Source organism: Choristoneura fumiferana, chromosome 6, assembly GCF_025370935.1.
Source record: "Choristoneura fumiferana chromosome 6, NRCan_CFum_1, whole genome shotgun sequence".
Lineage (NCBI taxonomy): Eukaryota > Metazoa > Arthropoda > Insecta > Lepidoptera > Tortricidae > Choristoneura > Choristoneura fumiferana.
Genome location: NC_133477.1, coordinates 18635564 through 18652298, shown reverse-complemented (window position 1 = coordinate 18652298; position 16735 = coordinate 18635564). Strand labels below are relative to the sequence as shown.

Genomic DNA, 16735 nt, shown 5'->3' with positions numbered 1-16735 from the left:
TTGCCATATCTTAATATTATTCTGAAAAATATAGATATACAGATAGTGTTTAGCGAAGAGAATATTAAATCGATTGAAATTGGATTTAAAGTGATTTTTTGAAAAATCTGTATACCGGTCTCTTTCTCAAACGCTTTTCTCTATGCAATAAGTATGGCGGTACTGGCGTTGTGACGTGACATGCCAGTATGCCTTTCTCGTTCTAATCTTGAATTTCAAACCTTTATAACTTTGTTATTTGTCATGTAGCTTAAAAATTGTTTCTCTATGCGATTAACAGGCATTGTGAATTTTAATTTATAAAACATATACAAAAACAAATACCGTATTGCTAGAGTTGCGGGAAACTGGTAGACATCGGCAACCTGTCATCGTGTAGTTTCACAGTGTATTGGTCAATACTGTAATGCTGTGAAATGTACTTTTTAATAAATAAATAAATCGTGACATTCAATGCCTGTAAATCTTTGGTCATAAGTGGTTCGTCTTCCAGCTGATGATGACGATACTTTTGATCAAAGACAGGCTTAACGGCGTCTTCAGGAGGCGCTTTATATCTTGCAACATACTGCGATAGGCTGAAGATGAAATTTATTTAAATTGGTCTTTTTTTCAAGTCTTAAAACTCATAATGCGAGATTAGGGGCTGTGTATTATCATTTCTTCCAAACTCGGAAACTTTTTATAATCTCAAACGAGTTTTGTTGGGTTGTTTGTGAATGCGACACTGGCGACCCTTGCCTGGTTATGCCAGTTATTATGCTTAAAAGGATAGATAGGATTTATGTATAATTTGAAGATTTTCGTTATTTATAAATAACAACATAATATACTATTTATTACTACTTACAAGTTCGGTTTTCTTAAACATTTCTTCGGCATACATTTGAGCAAAATTACAGCTTTATAGCACTGAGCAAAGCCACGGACGGACGTGCAGACAGACATGGCATAGCATAGCATAGCATGACATAGGGTTCCGTTTTTATCATTTTAGCTACCTACGGAATCCTAAAAACAAATGTAGCTCAGTTATGCTAATAGAATCGTTAATTATGTGACAGGTGTGCGCAAAAATAAGCGCCTACTGAGAAGAGCCCGCAATGCTGTGCAACTCTGTGATGAGTATAAATATGCGTACCGTAAGAAAATCTACAGATTAACCTCTGGAACGAAAAATAATGAAACTGTCACAATCCTTCTGCGTATAGCGATGGCTCACAGATAAAATAATACTGAGGTTTTTGCCTCCCTCCCGTGGGATCATACAGTTCGGCTGTCACTGTCACCCGTTAGCTTGTCTGTATTTTTCAGGACAGTTGATAATAAAGCCTTCGGCATAATTCCATTTTTTTTAATTTTCTCAACACAGACAACTTAACAGAGTTGTACACCTATAAACGTGTTATTTCTTCTTCAGTTTTACTTCGTGTTTTTTAAGAAATTACAGTACCTATCTAACTTAAAATAATTAAATAATACATGAAACTACCGTGAGACTCACTCATATTAAATACGGATAAATCACGTCTTAAATCGAGTTTAGCTCGACATGTTTCGGGCTAATCCGTAGCCCTTCGTCTTCGGAGCACGGGCAGTGCGCGTGTTGCAGCAGCCGCTGAGACGCGTTGCTCCGAAGACGAAGGGCTACGGATTAGCCCGAAACATGTCGAGCTGAACTCGATTTAAGACGTGAGTTATCCGGGTCATTATATTTAATATGAATTAAATAATACTTTATAATATTGTAAATCTGTTTAAAAAAAATATACCTCGTTCTTGCCGGATTCTTCTCAACAGAGGTATTTCCGAACCGGTGGTAGATTTTTTTTGACATTCATAAGTGCTTGTTATAGCCTAAATTGAATAAAGATATTTTGACTTTGACTTTGAAATAAAGTTAGGTACTTAAAACGAACACAAGAGACATACCTACTTCTTTAGTAAGGTTAAAGACTATTCATGAGTTACCATGAAACCTTATCGAAGGAAAAGTCATTAGGTACGATTTTTAGGGTCCCGGAGCCAAAACGGCAAAAACGGAACCCTTATAGTTTCGCCATGTCTGTCTGTCTTTCTGTCCGTCCGCGGCTTTGCTCAGGGACTATCAATGCTAGAAAGCTGTATTTTTGCACGGAAATGGTACAATTAAAAACTCAAAAAACTTTTCTTTAGGGTACCTCCCATAGACGTAAAGTGGGGGTGTTTTTTTTTCTCATCCAACCCTATAGAGTGGGGTATCGTTGGATAGGACCAAATAAAAATTTTCATTAAAATCGAGCGTCCCCCCCCCTCTAAAATCTAAACCGGTGGGTGGAAAAATTTGAAAAAATTCAGGAAGGTAGTAAGTATTTACAAGAGTGGAAAACACTGGAAGGTCTAAAGCATTCAAAACGATTCATCGAAAATGTCAGCACAAGCTGGACTAAAAAACTCTGGACACTCAGTAGGACATAATCGTCGGGGCATTCACAGGTCACTTCAATACTAAACACATACTAGTAAAGATGGGACTACAGGACAATGAAGTCTGTAGAATATGTGGCGAGGAAGACGAAACAATGGAACACATTATGTGTGAATGTGACGCTCTCGCCAGAACAAGAATGAGACTCTTTGGCGACGGATACCCCGCACCAGGAGACTTTAAGGCACTACCGCTACGTCAAATCATCCAATTTATGGACGAGGTGATAAAGGCAATAGAGTAAGTGCGAAGGAGGGGTAATTACACAAAAGATCCCTACGGGTCGAAGTGTATCCGCAAGGACCCCTAAGCATAAGATAAGATAAGTATATCAAACTTTCAAGGAAAACTATAACGGCTAAGTTTGCTTGAGAATTATTAGTAGTTTATGAGTAAATAGCAGCCTAAGGTATAAAATATACCTAAACTTGGAAGATTCCGTATAAAATAAGAAATCCTTAGAAAAATATTACTTAATTTTTCGTAATGGCTACGGAACCCTATTTTGGGCGTGTCCGACATGCTCTTGGCTGGTTTTCTTCTTTATTAATGCGATGACACTATGACGATTATAGTGAAATGGTTCATGAATAAAATTGACAATTACATTTTGAACCTAATTCCCCACTAGTGTACCTACATAATAATATACCAACGTACGAAACCTAATTCCAAAAGCACACCTCGACCACAAAGCAAAATCGATTAAAGTCCGGACTCCCATAGTAATTGAATATTACTCGAACCCGGTACAGCTGTGAATGAATTACTGCAACTCGATTATTCGCATACCGATCATTAGCAGCATCGGTTCGAATTACAAACGGCCAGTATTGTTTCAAATTTGTAACGGAGTTTTCGTTTTTATTTTTATGGTTTCCAAGACGATTTTTCGATTCAGTGATCTGTTTGCGAAACATTTAATTTTAAAGTGCATATATTTTCATAAAAATCGAGCGTCCCTCCCCCATCTAAAATCTAAACTGTTGGGTGGAAAAATTTGAAAAATATAAAATTATGGTAGTAAATGTAAAATTAAATTTACAAGGAAAATTTTAACGGCTAAGATTGCTTGAGAATTATTATTAGTTTAAGAGTAAATAGCAGCAGTATAAAATACACCTAAACTTGGAAGATTCCGTACACAATACGAAATTCTTAAAAAAATATTACTTCATTCTTTCATAATGGCTATGGAACCCTATCTAGGGCTTGTCTGTCACACCTTGGCCGGTCTTTTAATATCAGAAATGTGTCGCCACAAAACCAATACACATTTATTATTGTAATTGTGTGATATGTGGGTAGGTACAGTTAACTAACAAAGATATCGATACGGCCAAATTTACAAAAATATACATGCACGAACTTAATTTTAACTCAATAAAGTCGTGTAGAGAAACCACGAGCATAGCTCTCTCCATAGCCCTCTGAGTGACTTGGAGCTTCCTCATGAGGCCCATCGTTAACGCCCACGTCTCAGATCCGTATGTAATCATGTATAGACACAGAATAAGTAATTGTACAAGTAGTATAGATGTTTTTGTAACTTTGACCGCATCGATATTTTTTTATTGAGTGTACATACTTGTTTTTGCACACACCTACGCAAGCACGCGCTTACATATGCACGCACACGACAATTTCTCAAAAAGTTTTCCATTTTCAGTTGTCCACTTATAAAAAAAAATCCTAACGCTATTTTAACACAAAAAATAAGTAATATTGTGTTTAAATATATGCAAAAATCTTGTGGTAAAGGTGATAGAAAGTCAGATAATCTTTGGATCCAATAGAAAGTTTCGATGTAGTTATAAAATTACGATTTTCTCCTCACAAGATTTCGTGACGTTTTCCTGACGTCAAGAAATTTTGGATGTGTTATGCAGTTTATGTTTTATGATATTGTCCTTAGTGTTCATAGTTTCTTGAGAAAACTGATCTCTTGTCAATTTCATGACGGGGCAACTTTTTGAGAAATACACACACACACACACACGCACACACGCACGTACTCACGAACGCACACACGAATTCACAAATAATTGTGAAAATAAACAAGAAATCAATTTATTTTTCCAATTAAATTGTACTATAGTCACTGTCCGTTGGCAATTTTGATGACACAGTTAATTAGAAATATTGGTTTAAATTTAAATTGGGAACTATGTTTAGAAACGTACGTGGCCGGCATCGACGCTGCGATTCAATTTAATTCATGGTCGTGCGATGAATCTCAAATTGGAAATTTGAATAGTTTTTTGTATTTTTTAAATAATAGTAGTATTGTACAACGAGAGCATAAAACGAGCCATTTTACCCGAGGCGTTCATATAGCCACCCGAGCCGGTACGGCGAGGTTGGATGGACATGTCTAGCTTGCCGTTGCCTGAAAGAGATCGCTCTGAAGCGATAAGGCCGCCTATTGCTTACCTTGGAAAATCTCTATATACCTGTGCTTTCTGTACTGCTTGCTATGTATTAGTGTTCAATATAGAGTTATTGTATTGTATTGTAACCAAGTACCTGGCCGCAAAGAATACTACACGACCCAGAAAAAGCAAACGTGACAAAAAGCGATCGATACATTAATTCGTGAACGTTTTTCTCTTGTCGATGTCGCTCACTAATATCAGGGCGCGCTAACGACCCGAGCTGTCGCCCGCGGCCTGCACTCACACCGAATCAGAATTCTTTGCAATCACTTTTTTTATATAAACAAGGTAGCGTTTGACCACAACCACGCCTGATGCTAAGCGAAGATGTGGACGAAGATGGAGCACGCTTGCCCAATAAGTATATGCTTTTCACACTCGGAAATATTCCCTTAAAGTGAACTTCTGCAAAATTATTTAGAAAGAAAAAAAGAAATACATTTATTCACAACACAACGATAGACAACACTACACAAGACACAACAATATTATTGAGTACGGTTATAGATATACTTCTGGTTCGATAGGTATTTAACATCAGCTGCCAGATTTGGTACATTTAAGGATGATAATCATTTTACTTATCTATCATTGTAATACAAACTAGACTAGTGTATTTCAATACAGAAATTTAAATGTTTAGATAGTTTAATGGGGCAATATCAATATTTAAGACACCATTTGACGTTGTTTTGTTTACATTTAGTTAAATAACTGTCCAAACCAAGTATAGGTAGTAAGATTTAGACATCGCTCGAATTATTTTTAGATTTTTATAGCTGAGTGTTTTCTTTTAAGGGCGGTAGGACTTCATGCAATGTTCTTCTGCTTTCCTACGACCATCTTTCGTTGCTGGGTTACCGTTAAAGGTTGTCTCTGTGATTATACTACGAAGGCAGTTGCTCTTGAGAAGTGGCGACGGGTAGTGAAGCGTGAACTAGCTATAAGAGCGGGGCAGCACCAGCAGTCTCCTGAACATAATCCTGGAGCGAGTGGAGAGCCCTATAGTAAGGATAGTAAGGCACTGGAATGACTGTTACACGCGCTCCAATAAAGATTAGTTTTTTTTTTAATTAATTCTGTTCCTGATTATGTTTTTCAATACGTTTTTTAGTATACTTATTAATTCACGGTTTTAATTTTAATTTTATGGCACTAACGTAGGTAATAAGACAATTATTACTAACACAATATGAATTGATTATGTTTGAAATAGGTACATTATTATTATTATAAGTATTCAACCAAGAGTGTAGATACCTATTCTTACTTAGAAGACGAAGTGTGGCTTTAATAATAGGTTACCTACCAATTAAGAAAAAATTGAAAACCTTCGATATTGTCATTTTAAAACTAAATAACTCATAAACGACTGAACCGATTTTAATAAAAAAAATTAACAAACCACCGGAAAGAAACTCGCTTTCTTGTAAAAAAATGGAAATTGATCGGTCTGCTTGAGAGTTACGATACCATACAGACAGACGTTGGCCACAAACTTATACCCCCTTTTTGCAGCGGGGGTTTTGAATCAGTATCCTCGCATTTCCAGCTACCACAGGCTGGGCACAAGCCTCTTCTCAGAATTAAGATTTTTTTTGAAAAACAAACTAAAAAGTTAAAAATAACTAGGTACGGAATCTAGGTTTTTTTTTCAGTTTACTTATGAAGAATTGATTTCATAAAAAAGAATGAATGAGATGATTGAGAAAAATGACAAAATCTCGCTGTCATTACATGGCATGTTCTTGTGTGCGTGACCTCAACTCTGGTGATACTATCTATAAAAATTGTACATCTTTTTTATTGTTTGCAGGTGGTAGGACCTTGTGCATGGTCCGTCCGGATTGCTAACACCATCTTGCTCGCTAATCCTGCCGTGAAACAGCAGTGCTTGCACTGTTGTGTTTCGGCGTGGAGAGTAAGACAGCCGGTGAAATTACTGGCACTTGAGGTATCGCATCTTAGGCCTCTAGGTTGGCAACGCATCTGCAATCCCCCTGGTGTTGCAGGTGTCTATGGGCGGTGGTGATCTCTTACCATCAGGAGACCCACTTGCTCGTTTGCCATCCAGACCAATAAAAAAAACGTCGTGTCCGCACCACCTGGCTGTAAATAAGCTATGTGTGAATCTCTATCTATCTCTATCTTTCTGCTTTTACTTAGCAACAGACATGCTTCGGTGTGACACACGGCCATGTCCCAATCGTGTCATTACCGGCAGTTGCCGTCGGCTGCTCAATTACAGCTGCCCATCCAGTTTATGACGGGTGTTCATCCCTAGCAGTCTTTTGTAGACTCGAACAACGGCAAATGAAACTGTTTTGTATTCCGTTAGGGTTGGCAGCGTCTTGCCATTAACCTTTCGAAGTATTGAGTCTTTGTCTATGTAGGTATACCACAGAGCTTAGGAGACAGACCTCACCTTTTTAATCATTAAAATATTTTGTCTTGTTATTGTGGACTTTTTATTTTTTTATTTAATATTTAATTTTATCGTCTTGACATTCTAATTATATATTGGTTGATCTTTTATTGATTGATCTTTCCAATTTATTAAATTTGAAATAGTAGTAATTGTACCTCATTTTAACTTTTTGTCTGTTTTACCCTTGATTATTGTTATTATTATTTTTAAATTGAATTCTAATTTTATTTTGGCTGACAATGTATTGTAATTTACCATTATCATATACCTATTATTATTATTTTTTGTGTACAATTTGACGATCCTTTTGTGATTTTTTTATAATTACCTGACATGTATTTATAATGTATTTTTTCATTAGGTAATAAATAAATCTAATCTAATCTAGGTACCTATAATAAAAAGAGAAATGTCACTTGAGCTAAACACGATGATGATACAAGATGTTTTAGAATGTATCTAGACTAGTTTTTACCCGCAGCTTTGCACACGTAAATAATAAGATCCAGCAGCTGAATTGATATTTCGGGATTTTTTAAATTTCCGTGGGAATTCCCTAAAATTAAATCGTGGTTTTCATTGACGTTACATTAAAAACAGTCATGTTCAATTTCATGACTCTCAAAGCCCAGCGGTTGTTGTTTAGAGATTTTGTCCATATCCCGTAGGAAATAACAAGCAGCTTATGTTTTATGCCAGATGTCCAGCTATCTACATCGAAAATACAAACTGAGACATGGATGCACAGAAAAACTAGAAAAAGAGACCAGCGCTGGGAATCGAACCCAGGTCCTCAGCAATCCGTGCTGCGTGCTATAACCCCTACACCACCCACACCCACGGGAGGTTTCACGTATTTTCGATATGGATTTTACGGGATGACCGTAAAAGTAACAAAATAAAAAAAAAACAATCTTAATTTACACACATAATAGTTACACACAAAAGTTCCAAAAATAGTGGAAATACAAAATATGAAATAAAATATAAAATAATATATAATTTTGTATGTGTGAATGAAAAGGTCCCGCCTCAGCATAAACGCGGACTCCTGGGATGGAGTCAGCGCTGGTCTTCCGGCGGGACCATACTTCGTGTTATTTATTTCTTGACACTACACTCACTATTATTAGAAAGAACGAAAGAAACTACAAATTTCTTTCATTCTTCTTTTCTTTCTAAATGTGTTTCAGGATTTTACAACCCTGCTACTACATATATATGTAAAAAAAACGTGAGTAAGTGTGTATGTACTGATACTTCTTCACGCTATAAAATGACTAGACGATTGACAAAAGAAAAAGTAGGGTAAACCATACAGTAATTGGCCACGGTACAGTAATTGCCCACTTGAATTAAATCAAAAATGTACAAACAAAAGTGGTGATAAATCTTATAAAATATATGTGCTAATTATAATAATCTAGTCACTTTTATCATTAAATTATTTGTATTATTGTTGTTTCATATAAAACATTGAAGTGGGCAATTACTGTAACGTGGCCAATTACTGTATGGTTTACCCTACGTGTCCAATATTATTTACTAATAATCAATAATTACTGACGGACTAAATGGAATATTACAAATCATTATTGGGTAACTATACGATTAGAATGAAATAAAACACTGTAATTTGAAACTTCTTTTATATCTTATTTTGATGTAGAAATAAAATACAAAATGCCTTTGCACGACATTTATACAGCAAAAATCCGTCAACAAAATCTCGGCATGGAACAGAGGGGCTACTACGAAACTCGAAAATCGAAGTTCGTATCGCGCCGTCCCTTTCACTCGCGTATTAAATGACATAAACGTCAGCGGGACGGCACCATACGATGCTCGAGTTTTGCACTTCGTAGTATACGGTCAGATAATCTCAAGAGATAAAAGCCGTCGAAACCCAACAGTATAAGTGTACTAAACATTTTCAAGGAAGCTAAACGTTCCCGGAGGACGCAAAAATAGAACGAAACTTAGTTTTCCGGCGTTGATTATACCCAGGGGAAGGTTTGCCTCTACAGCTTCGCAGGACAACTCTGCAGGGCTACTACGAAACACGAAACTCGAAGTTCGTGTCGTGCGGTCCCTGTGACACTTATACTGTTTAATACGAGAGCGAGAGGGACGGTACGACACGAACTTCGAGCTTCGAGTTTCGTAGTAGCCCTGCTGCAACGTGTGATCATTTGCGAAATAGAACAAAAATTAAATAAAAATACAAAAAGATTCCAAAAAAACAATCTGTATTTGTTATAGAAAAAATCTGAGGGATTGGAAAATATTCTTTTAAATAACATCACCGACACCGTTGTCAATATGACTGGTAGGTATCGTATAGTAAGTGTAAAGAATGTTGCAATCTAAGGTTGCAATATAAAACGTAGACGTGCTGACCTCGCGTCAGGTTATTTATATTCCTGGTCAGCCTTTAATAGAGGCTATCGTAATTCCAAAGTCAAACGATCTTTGACTATAGGCTTCATAAGTATTTCAAACTTGAACTTCAGTTCATGGATGTTAGATGTGATATGGAATCGACGAACTGCGTGCGCCAGCACAGTTTTCGTAAACATTATAGAGAAAAATTTACCTGCAATCAAAAACATGAGGAAATTGAGTCGAGTAAAAATCAAAGGTTTATTTTGCAAATGAGCTGAAAGAAATACGACAGTTTTTTTTTCTAAGAACTTAATAGAAAATTTTATTATTGTTACTGAATATTCACAAATTGAACAAAAATTAAATCAGAGGTTCCCAAACTTATTTCGTTTAACGCACACTTTGAAAATCAGTTATTTTGTAGCTTAGTGCCCCCCATTTTTTTTCACCTTAAAAATACATATTAATGAACCACAAAGCCTAATAAAAGTACAAATCATCCCAGCCTATAATTATACGTCCCACTGCTGGGCACAGGCCTCCTCTCAGAACAAGAGGGCTTGGGCGATGGGGGGCGTTTTCGCCCACTTTGGGAACGACTGAATTAAATAAACGAAAGAAAAATAACACAATATTGGTAGGTGCAAAAAAAGAAAAGCCAGAATAGGAAAATAATTGTACAGGTATATTGGACAAATGGAAAATTAAAAGTAAATTAAATTAAAAGTTTTCGATATAATTTAAAGAGATGATAATTCATGCACAAATCAACAATGCTTGGTCTTAACCACTGGTTGGGTACCAACCAAGAATGGTATTGGTAAATAGTCGGCTTAAACCGCTCAAAAAATGCTAATCTTCCACTCAATAGGACTTGGTTCGGCTTGGCGATTGATGTGCAGAGACTCTTCCTTTGGAAAATCTATCAAAAATACGTAAAGCTGACTTGAACCTTACCTAAGCAGTTTCGTTTTCCAAGGCTGAAAGAACAGTATGCTCCAGGGCTCTTGGGTAGAGACTCAGGGTGCAGCCACCGTTCAGGTCGGAACTGTTCCGCATCTGGACTCCAAATTGGCAAACGCTGGATCGCCCATATTCCAATAGTGCAGTGGTAGCCGGCTGGAAGCTTGTAGTTTTCTAAAATCACATGCAAGTCTTACCACATTATATTAGTCTCTCTCTAAAAACTCATTAGTACCTGGCACTTGATTGCAACCTAAATTTATTTATTTGGTTGCTAAGATTCTTAAGTTATGCTGAGGTTTTTTTTAATATGCACCAGGTACCGTCGAAGAATCATGTACCTACCACGGTGGAATCTTTTTATAATCCACTTCGCGATGATTTCTTTAGCAAATTTATGGGATGTCAACATGACATTAGTACCTCAAGGATTCCACCCTGGTAGGTGATTTAGTTTCCTCGAGTATATATCTCATTGACTTACTAAGTTGCAATTCCTCGTTGCAATCCCTGGAGATGAATGGTACTGGTGGGTACAGTCGTACGGACTCCTTAAAAACAGCGTCCAAGTAAGGTAACTCGTGGTACTTATTAACATCATCTTCAGGTCCTACTACCGATATTATCCTGAAAATATGAAATAATATATAAAATATTATAAATGAAACAGATATAAAATTCAGATCTATTGTCAAGAAGACATTAATATCTAAGGCGTATTATAAAGTTAATGATTATATCATGGACAGGGATATTTGGAAATAATTCCGGTCCGCATTAGCGATCTTTTCAAATAGCGAACCTACTGCGTTAAAAATAAAGTTGTGTTAAATACTTGTGATGTTTAGAGATATCATTTCATAATATTGTAAATCTGTTTTAAAAAATATACCTCGTTGAGTTTCTTGCCGGATTCTTCTCAACAGAGGTTTTTCTGAACCGGTGGTAGTTTTTTTTGACATTCATAAGTGCTTGTTTTGGCCTTAATTGAATAAAGATATTTTGACTTTGACTTTGACTTTGAATAAATGTTGTGGCGTAGTCTTTTTGCCTCTCAAGCCAAAAGACTGTGGGTTAAAACTAAGGCTCATACTTCGATTTTCGGAATGTAAAATGTGAAATTACAATAAATGTAATGTAAGTAATAAATGCATTTTATATGCCGAAAATCGAAATATAAGCCCTAGTTTGAATCCACGGTCTTTTGGCTTGAGAGGCAAAGGACTATGTCACAATCACAACATTATTAGGTATGTGAGCTTTTCAGCACACGAAAATTATCGTTGCGGGGTCTCTCCATAATAATATCTTTGAATGCAATTTGAGTAAAATGAGCTTATTAAGATTGGTTTTTGGAGTCTTTTTGTATTTTTATTTCAACTCCAAATTTTACGGTCATCCCGTGAAATCCAACGTCGATACAAACTAAAACATGGATGCACCAAAAAAACCCAGAAAAGACGTCTCTCGATGAGGGCTAAATAAAACATAGATGTCGCTAGTGTCGCTGCTAAAGGGACTAAGGACGTCTTGTAGGCTTTTTTAAATCAAAATTTAAGGCTTAAACTGACAGTTCTTGTATGGATCTGACAGGACTTAAGATCACTTAAACATATATTAAAAAGCCTGCAAGTGGACGTAAGAAAGAAAAAAGCAGGCTGAAATGTGTGGTGCATCGGAGAAATTTGTGTCTAGACTCCTGTCCAGTGGTGGTATAGGGGATAGCACGCAGCACGGAATGCTGAGGACCTGGGTTCGATTCCCAGGGCTGGTCTCGTTTTCTGGGTTTTTTCTGTACATCCAGAGTAGCCTAGTTTTCATTCAGGACTCATAATTTTTTTTCAAACTAGTTGAAGAGACAGTGGCATAATAGGTTGTAAGTTTACGATAGTGAATGAATGGCATCGATAATGTTCTTAGGGTTTATATTAATGACTTACTCTTCGTAAAGCTTCTCTTGTACCTCAGGATACGTTCCAATAAGCATCAGGGTATAGGGAATCACCGTGGACAGCGTATCATATCCAGTTGCTATGGCAGTGTTTATTTCATCTTGGACTTGCACGTCGTTGAACATGTTTTCATCAGCGAAATCCAAAAGAAGGTCCAAGAACGATTCAAATCTGTGACCTGAGATAATTTAGAAAATAATATTTAATGTCTAAGAACCACATACAACACATTAAGCAGGACAAAAACACAGGTGTATATAAATAGAGATTTTCTAAGGTAAGCAATAGGCGGTCTTATCGCTTCAGAGCGATATCTTCCAGGCAACCTTTACAATGGACAGAAGTAAGGAATAAATTTTAGCACGTGGTGCACGATTTGCTTACTACTTGTCAATTGTTGAAGCGAGTGTTGAAGAAATATTTAAGTAATAGTCATTTAAGTACTCTACTTGTATCTCCAAAATTAAATTACCTACTGAGGACCATGTTATGGCATTTTCTTTTTCAGCCTGTCTTTCCTTTTTCCTCTGTGCTACGATCTATAAAAATAAAATTTAGTAATTGTTAAAAACTACTCGAAAATAATCATTTACGTTGTATGAAGAACATCCCTGAAAAATGTCCTATCCTTAGCTAGCGTCTTTTTTAAATCCAGACCCCGCGAAAAACTCAGTTTTTTTTATATTTTATTCCCAAGATACCTCAATGTCATTAAATTCACCAAACACTCACTGACAATTTATAACGTTTGAAGCCTCAAATTGTTGCTGGTCATCGAGATGGACAGGGAAGACCTGGTTAAAGCCTCGGATTCACGGTGGATGCAAGCCGCTTCCAACTGAAGAAACTGGATACTCTATGGGCGAGGCTATGTCCAACAGTATACAACGTACGGCTGATGTGATGATAAGATTTTTGGTTAAACGCAGTTCATTCAAAAGAGCTCTAAGAAATGTGGCCACTTTTCTATTTAGGTATATTAGGTGTTTTACCTTGGTAGACTGTTGACGGATGGTCCTCACAAGCTTGTCTTGGGTTCTCTTCAGGGAACTCATACTGAAGAGTATATCGGAGTGGAGAAGCACCTTAGTGAATCTCTCGGCTAATGAGGTAAATATAGACGTAACAGCAGACTTGAAGTCTTCACTGATCAAAGTTTCGTTGGCTTCTGATATACCTAGGACTGTGGCTAAAATAAATAAAAAAGCGTTGAAAAATAATATACTTTATAAAGTCATTAAATAATATAGTAATTCCGAATTATTAACAGTGGTTGTTCTAGCCTAAATTAATAAAGATAATTTGACTTTCACTGGAAGACAAAGCGTTGGCAGGCCTCCTTCTAGATGTACAGATTTCATCATGAGAGTTGCGGACAACTGGTGGATGCAAGTGGCGAGTTGCCGTTCGTTGTGGCGCTTTTAAGGGGGAGAACGAAGGGAGGGGGTACACGTCTTCCGGCTGATGATGAGTTTGATAGTATGCCAATGCTGCGTCTTCTGGTTCGTTGTCATCATTTGGGAACCAACTCCCTCAAAGTTTATCTGTTCTTCGAGTAATTCATATACTTTTTGTTATGTTTTGACACGTACTTACATTAATTTAATTGAAAATTAACATTTAAGATACAGTCCATTTAGATCGAAAAACACTCATGTCATGTTCATAATATGAAGCAAATTAATATACAGGTTGATTTTATTTTAAGAGTAATTATACACAATGTTATTTATGTCATGATTACTAAAGATTAAGATTAGAGTTATGTTTAAAAGGGAAATTAATGTAGTAAAGTAGATATACTTCGGTGGGCGGTATGTTTAGCCTTTTTTACGTTATTTTCTTATGTACGATACTGTCAAAGATTTAAAACGAATAAAACACATCAAAAAAGCAATTTGTAATGTCATTTCCTCGGTCAACAAAATTTAGATTATTTAAACATTAAACAATACTACCGCTACTACAACAAAATCTAATCCAGTGCTACTAACACTGGATCAGTAGAGTTATTAGTAGAGTGTATTAGTTGTATGCCATAGGTACAATGTAATGGAATCCCCATTAATTTTAATACGTTTTTTTTTGTAGTGGCAGTAAAAGTGTTAATCCTACTAATATTATAAATGCGAAAGTTTGTAAGTCTGTTCGTTTGTTACCATCATCACGTCTAAACCGCTGAACCGATTTAGATGAAATTCGGTATGCAGATAGTTTGAGTTCCGAGGAAGGGCAAAGGATAGTTTTTATCCCGGAAAATTGCATAGTTCCCGCGGGATAGCGATAGACGAATTCTAGGCGGACGGAGGACGGACTGATGCCTAGGCCTGGCTAGATACAGATAAATTTCGTTTTCCAAAGTCAGGGCGACAATCGGAACCTTATTTATGTCCCTACACTGTCCGATATAGATATCATTAATAGCCATTTGTTGAAGATATGCTTCAGTAAAATAAAATGCGACTTGCTTTGAACAATTATAAAAAAAAAAAGGAACAGATCAAGCACAAGAGAAACGTCCTACGTCCTCGGCGTCTGTTGCCAAGTGAAGTGCGGCGGGGGCGCGGGCGGCGCCGGCGGCCGGCTCGTTTCTTGCAAAAACGTAAACACCATTAAATAGTCATTACGTACCTTTATTTATAATTAGTCTGTTGCCCGTGACCCCGTCTATTTGTTTTTTTTTATTCGACTGGATGGCAAACGAGCAAGTGGGTTTCCTGATGGTAAGAGATCACCACCGCCCATAAACATCTGCAACACCAGGGGTATTACAGATGCGTTGCCAACCTAGAGGCCTAGGATGGGATACCTCAACTGCCAGTAATTTCACCGGCTGTCTGTCTTGTCTTCTCTGTGTTGTTTATCGCTATCCCGCGGGAACTGTGCAATTTTCCGGGATAAAAGCTATCTTATGTCCATCATTGCGACTTAAACTATCTTTATACCGAATTTAATATAAATTAATTCAGCGGTTTAGACTTAATGAGGTAACTAACAAACAAACAGTCTCAGAAACATTCGTATTTATAATATTAAGTGAGATCTATCTTCTTCTATAATCATCTTTCTGTAAATAATTATATCTATATTTCTATATAATCATAGACAGACAGAAATAGGATATTACTTCTGTGGTTTAGACGTATATTTTACAATATATAGGTATGTAATATATCATGTTGATCAGACTGGTCTACCTCGACTTTAAAATCGCTTGCAAATAATATTCAAGTTTGTGTTTATTAGGTATTCTATGGTTTAAAATTAGTTCGATAAAGTAAGATGAGATTAATAAAAAAAAATATATTTAACAAAAAATTGACCACAATATTAAAAAAGGTGCCTCAGCACGAGCCAGCAGAAGTAGACCGATAGTCGTCTACCTCACCTACATACTACGTATATAATTGGGCTTTAATCACTCCTGCTGGCTCGTGCTGAGGCACCGACTTCAGACTAGTATAAAATTATTTTCATGGTTTCTTGTAGTCGGTTTAATTTTTTGTTATAGTTTTTATTCACACTTTTTAGTGTAAATAATCTAAGATACTATAGTTTAATGTCAACTGCTCGTCGCCTTTTACGAAATATTGCTTTTTCCAATGCAGAGACGTTCATTATTGGGGAGCACCACTCCATGGGAAGTTCCATTTCACCATATGCATAACGATGGGCATAAATTGCTTAGCAACTAACTGTGTTAAAGTAGTTGAAATTCAACCCGTGAAGTACTCACAAAATTGCTTGGTCAAATAGGGTCTTCATCATCAGTTCCAGTTCGCCAAATGATAATTTGAGAGCAAATGCACGAGTTACTACTAAATATATCCAAATTACCATAGGTTTCTCTACAATATTTCAAGAATTCACTCGATTTCCTTAAGATCCAACCATCAGATCCTGATTTGGTGCTTTTGGGACTTAAGTAAAGGCATTCCTAAACGAACGAAATAGTTATTAGTGTCACAAGAGAGCAAAATGGTGGCGGGAACGCCAGATATTTTCTTTGTTGTAAATTGATTTTTGATTTTTAAGCGAATAAATTATTATTATTTATTTATTATTCATAAAGTATACCTACTGATGACGGTGCTGGCTGAAAATC

The 16735-nt window shown here is 36.5% G+C and overlaps 1 protein-coding gene across 6 annotated transcripts; it reads right to left on the bottom strand.

Moving 5' to 3' along the window:
- Positions 1–9064: 9064 nt before the first annotated feature.
- Positions 9065–16486, bottom strand: LOC141428722 (cytochrome P450 4V2-like). 6 transcript variants are annotated; one of them, XM_074088733.1, is made up of 7 exons: positions 16367–16486; positions 13623–13819; positions 13103–13169; positions 12619–12808; positions 11163–11305; positions 10673–10852; positions 9065–9926 (listed from the first exon to the last, which is right to left on the bottom strand). In XM_074088733.1, the coding sequence occupies exons 2-7, from the start codon at positions 13683–13685 to the stop codon at positions 9775–9777; spliced, it is 795 nt and encodes a 264-aa protein (XP_073944834.1). In that variant the 5' UTR covers positions 13686–13819; positions 16367–16486; the 3' UTR covers positions 9065–9774. The 6 variants fall into 6 exon arrangements, with proteins under 6 accessions (XP_073944834.1, XP_073944832.1, XP_073944835.1 ...); XM_074088731.1 differs by lacking the exon at positions 16367–16486 and adding an exon at positions 13938–14227; XM_074088734.1 differs by lacking the exon at positions 16367–16486 and adding an exon at positions 13938–14227 and having other exon boundaries at positions 13623–13813.
- Between the last annotated feature and the right edge of the window lie 249 nt (positions 16487–16735).

Bases quoted from the DNA above. Each gene is read 5' to 3' on its own strand.
- LOC141428722 (XM_074088733.1), bottom strand. From the start codon at position 13,685: ATGAGTTCCCTGAAGAGAACCCAAGACAAGCTTGTGAGGACCATCCGT. The intron at 13,170-13,622 runs GTAAAACACCTA...TTATTTTTATAG, and splicing joins TCCGTCAACAGTCTACCAAG to ATCGTAGCACAGAGGAAAAA. The intron at 11,306-12,618 runs GTAAGTCATTAA...TCATATTTTCAG, and splicing joins CAAGAGAAGCTTTACGAAGA to GATAATATCGGTAGTAGGAC.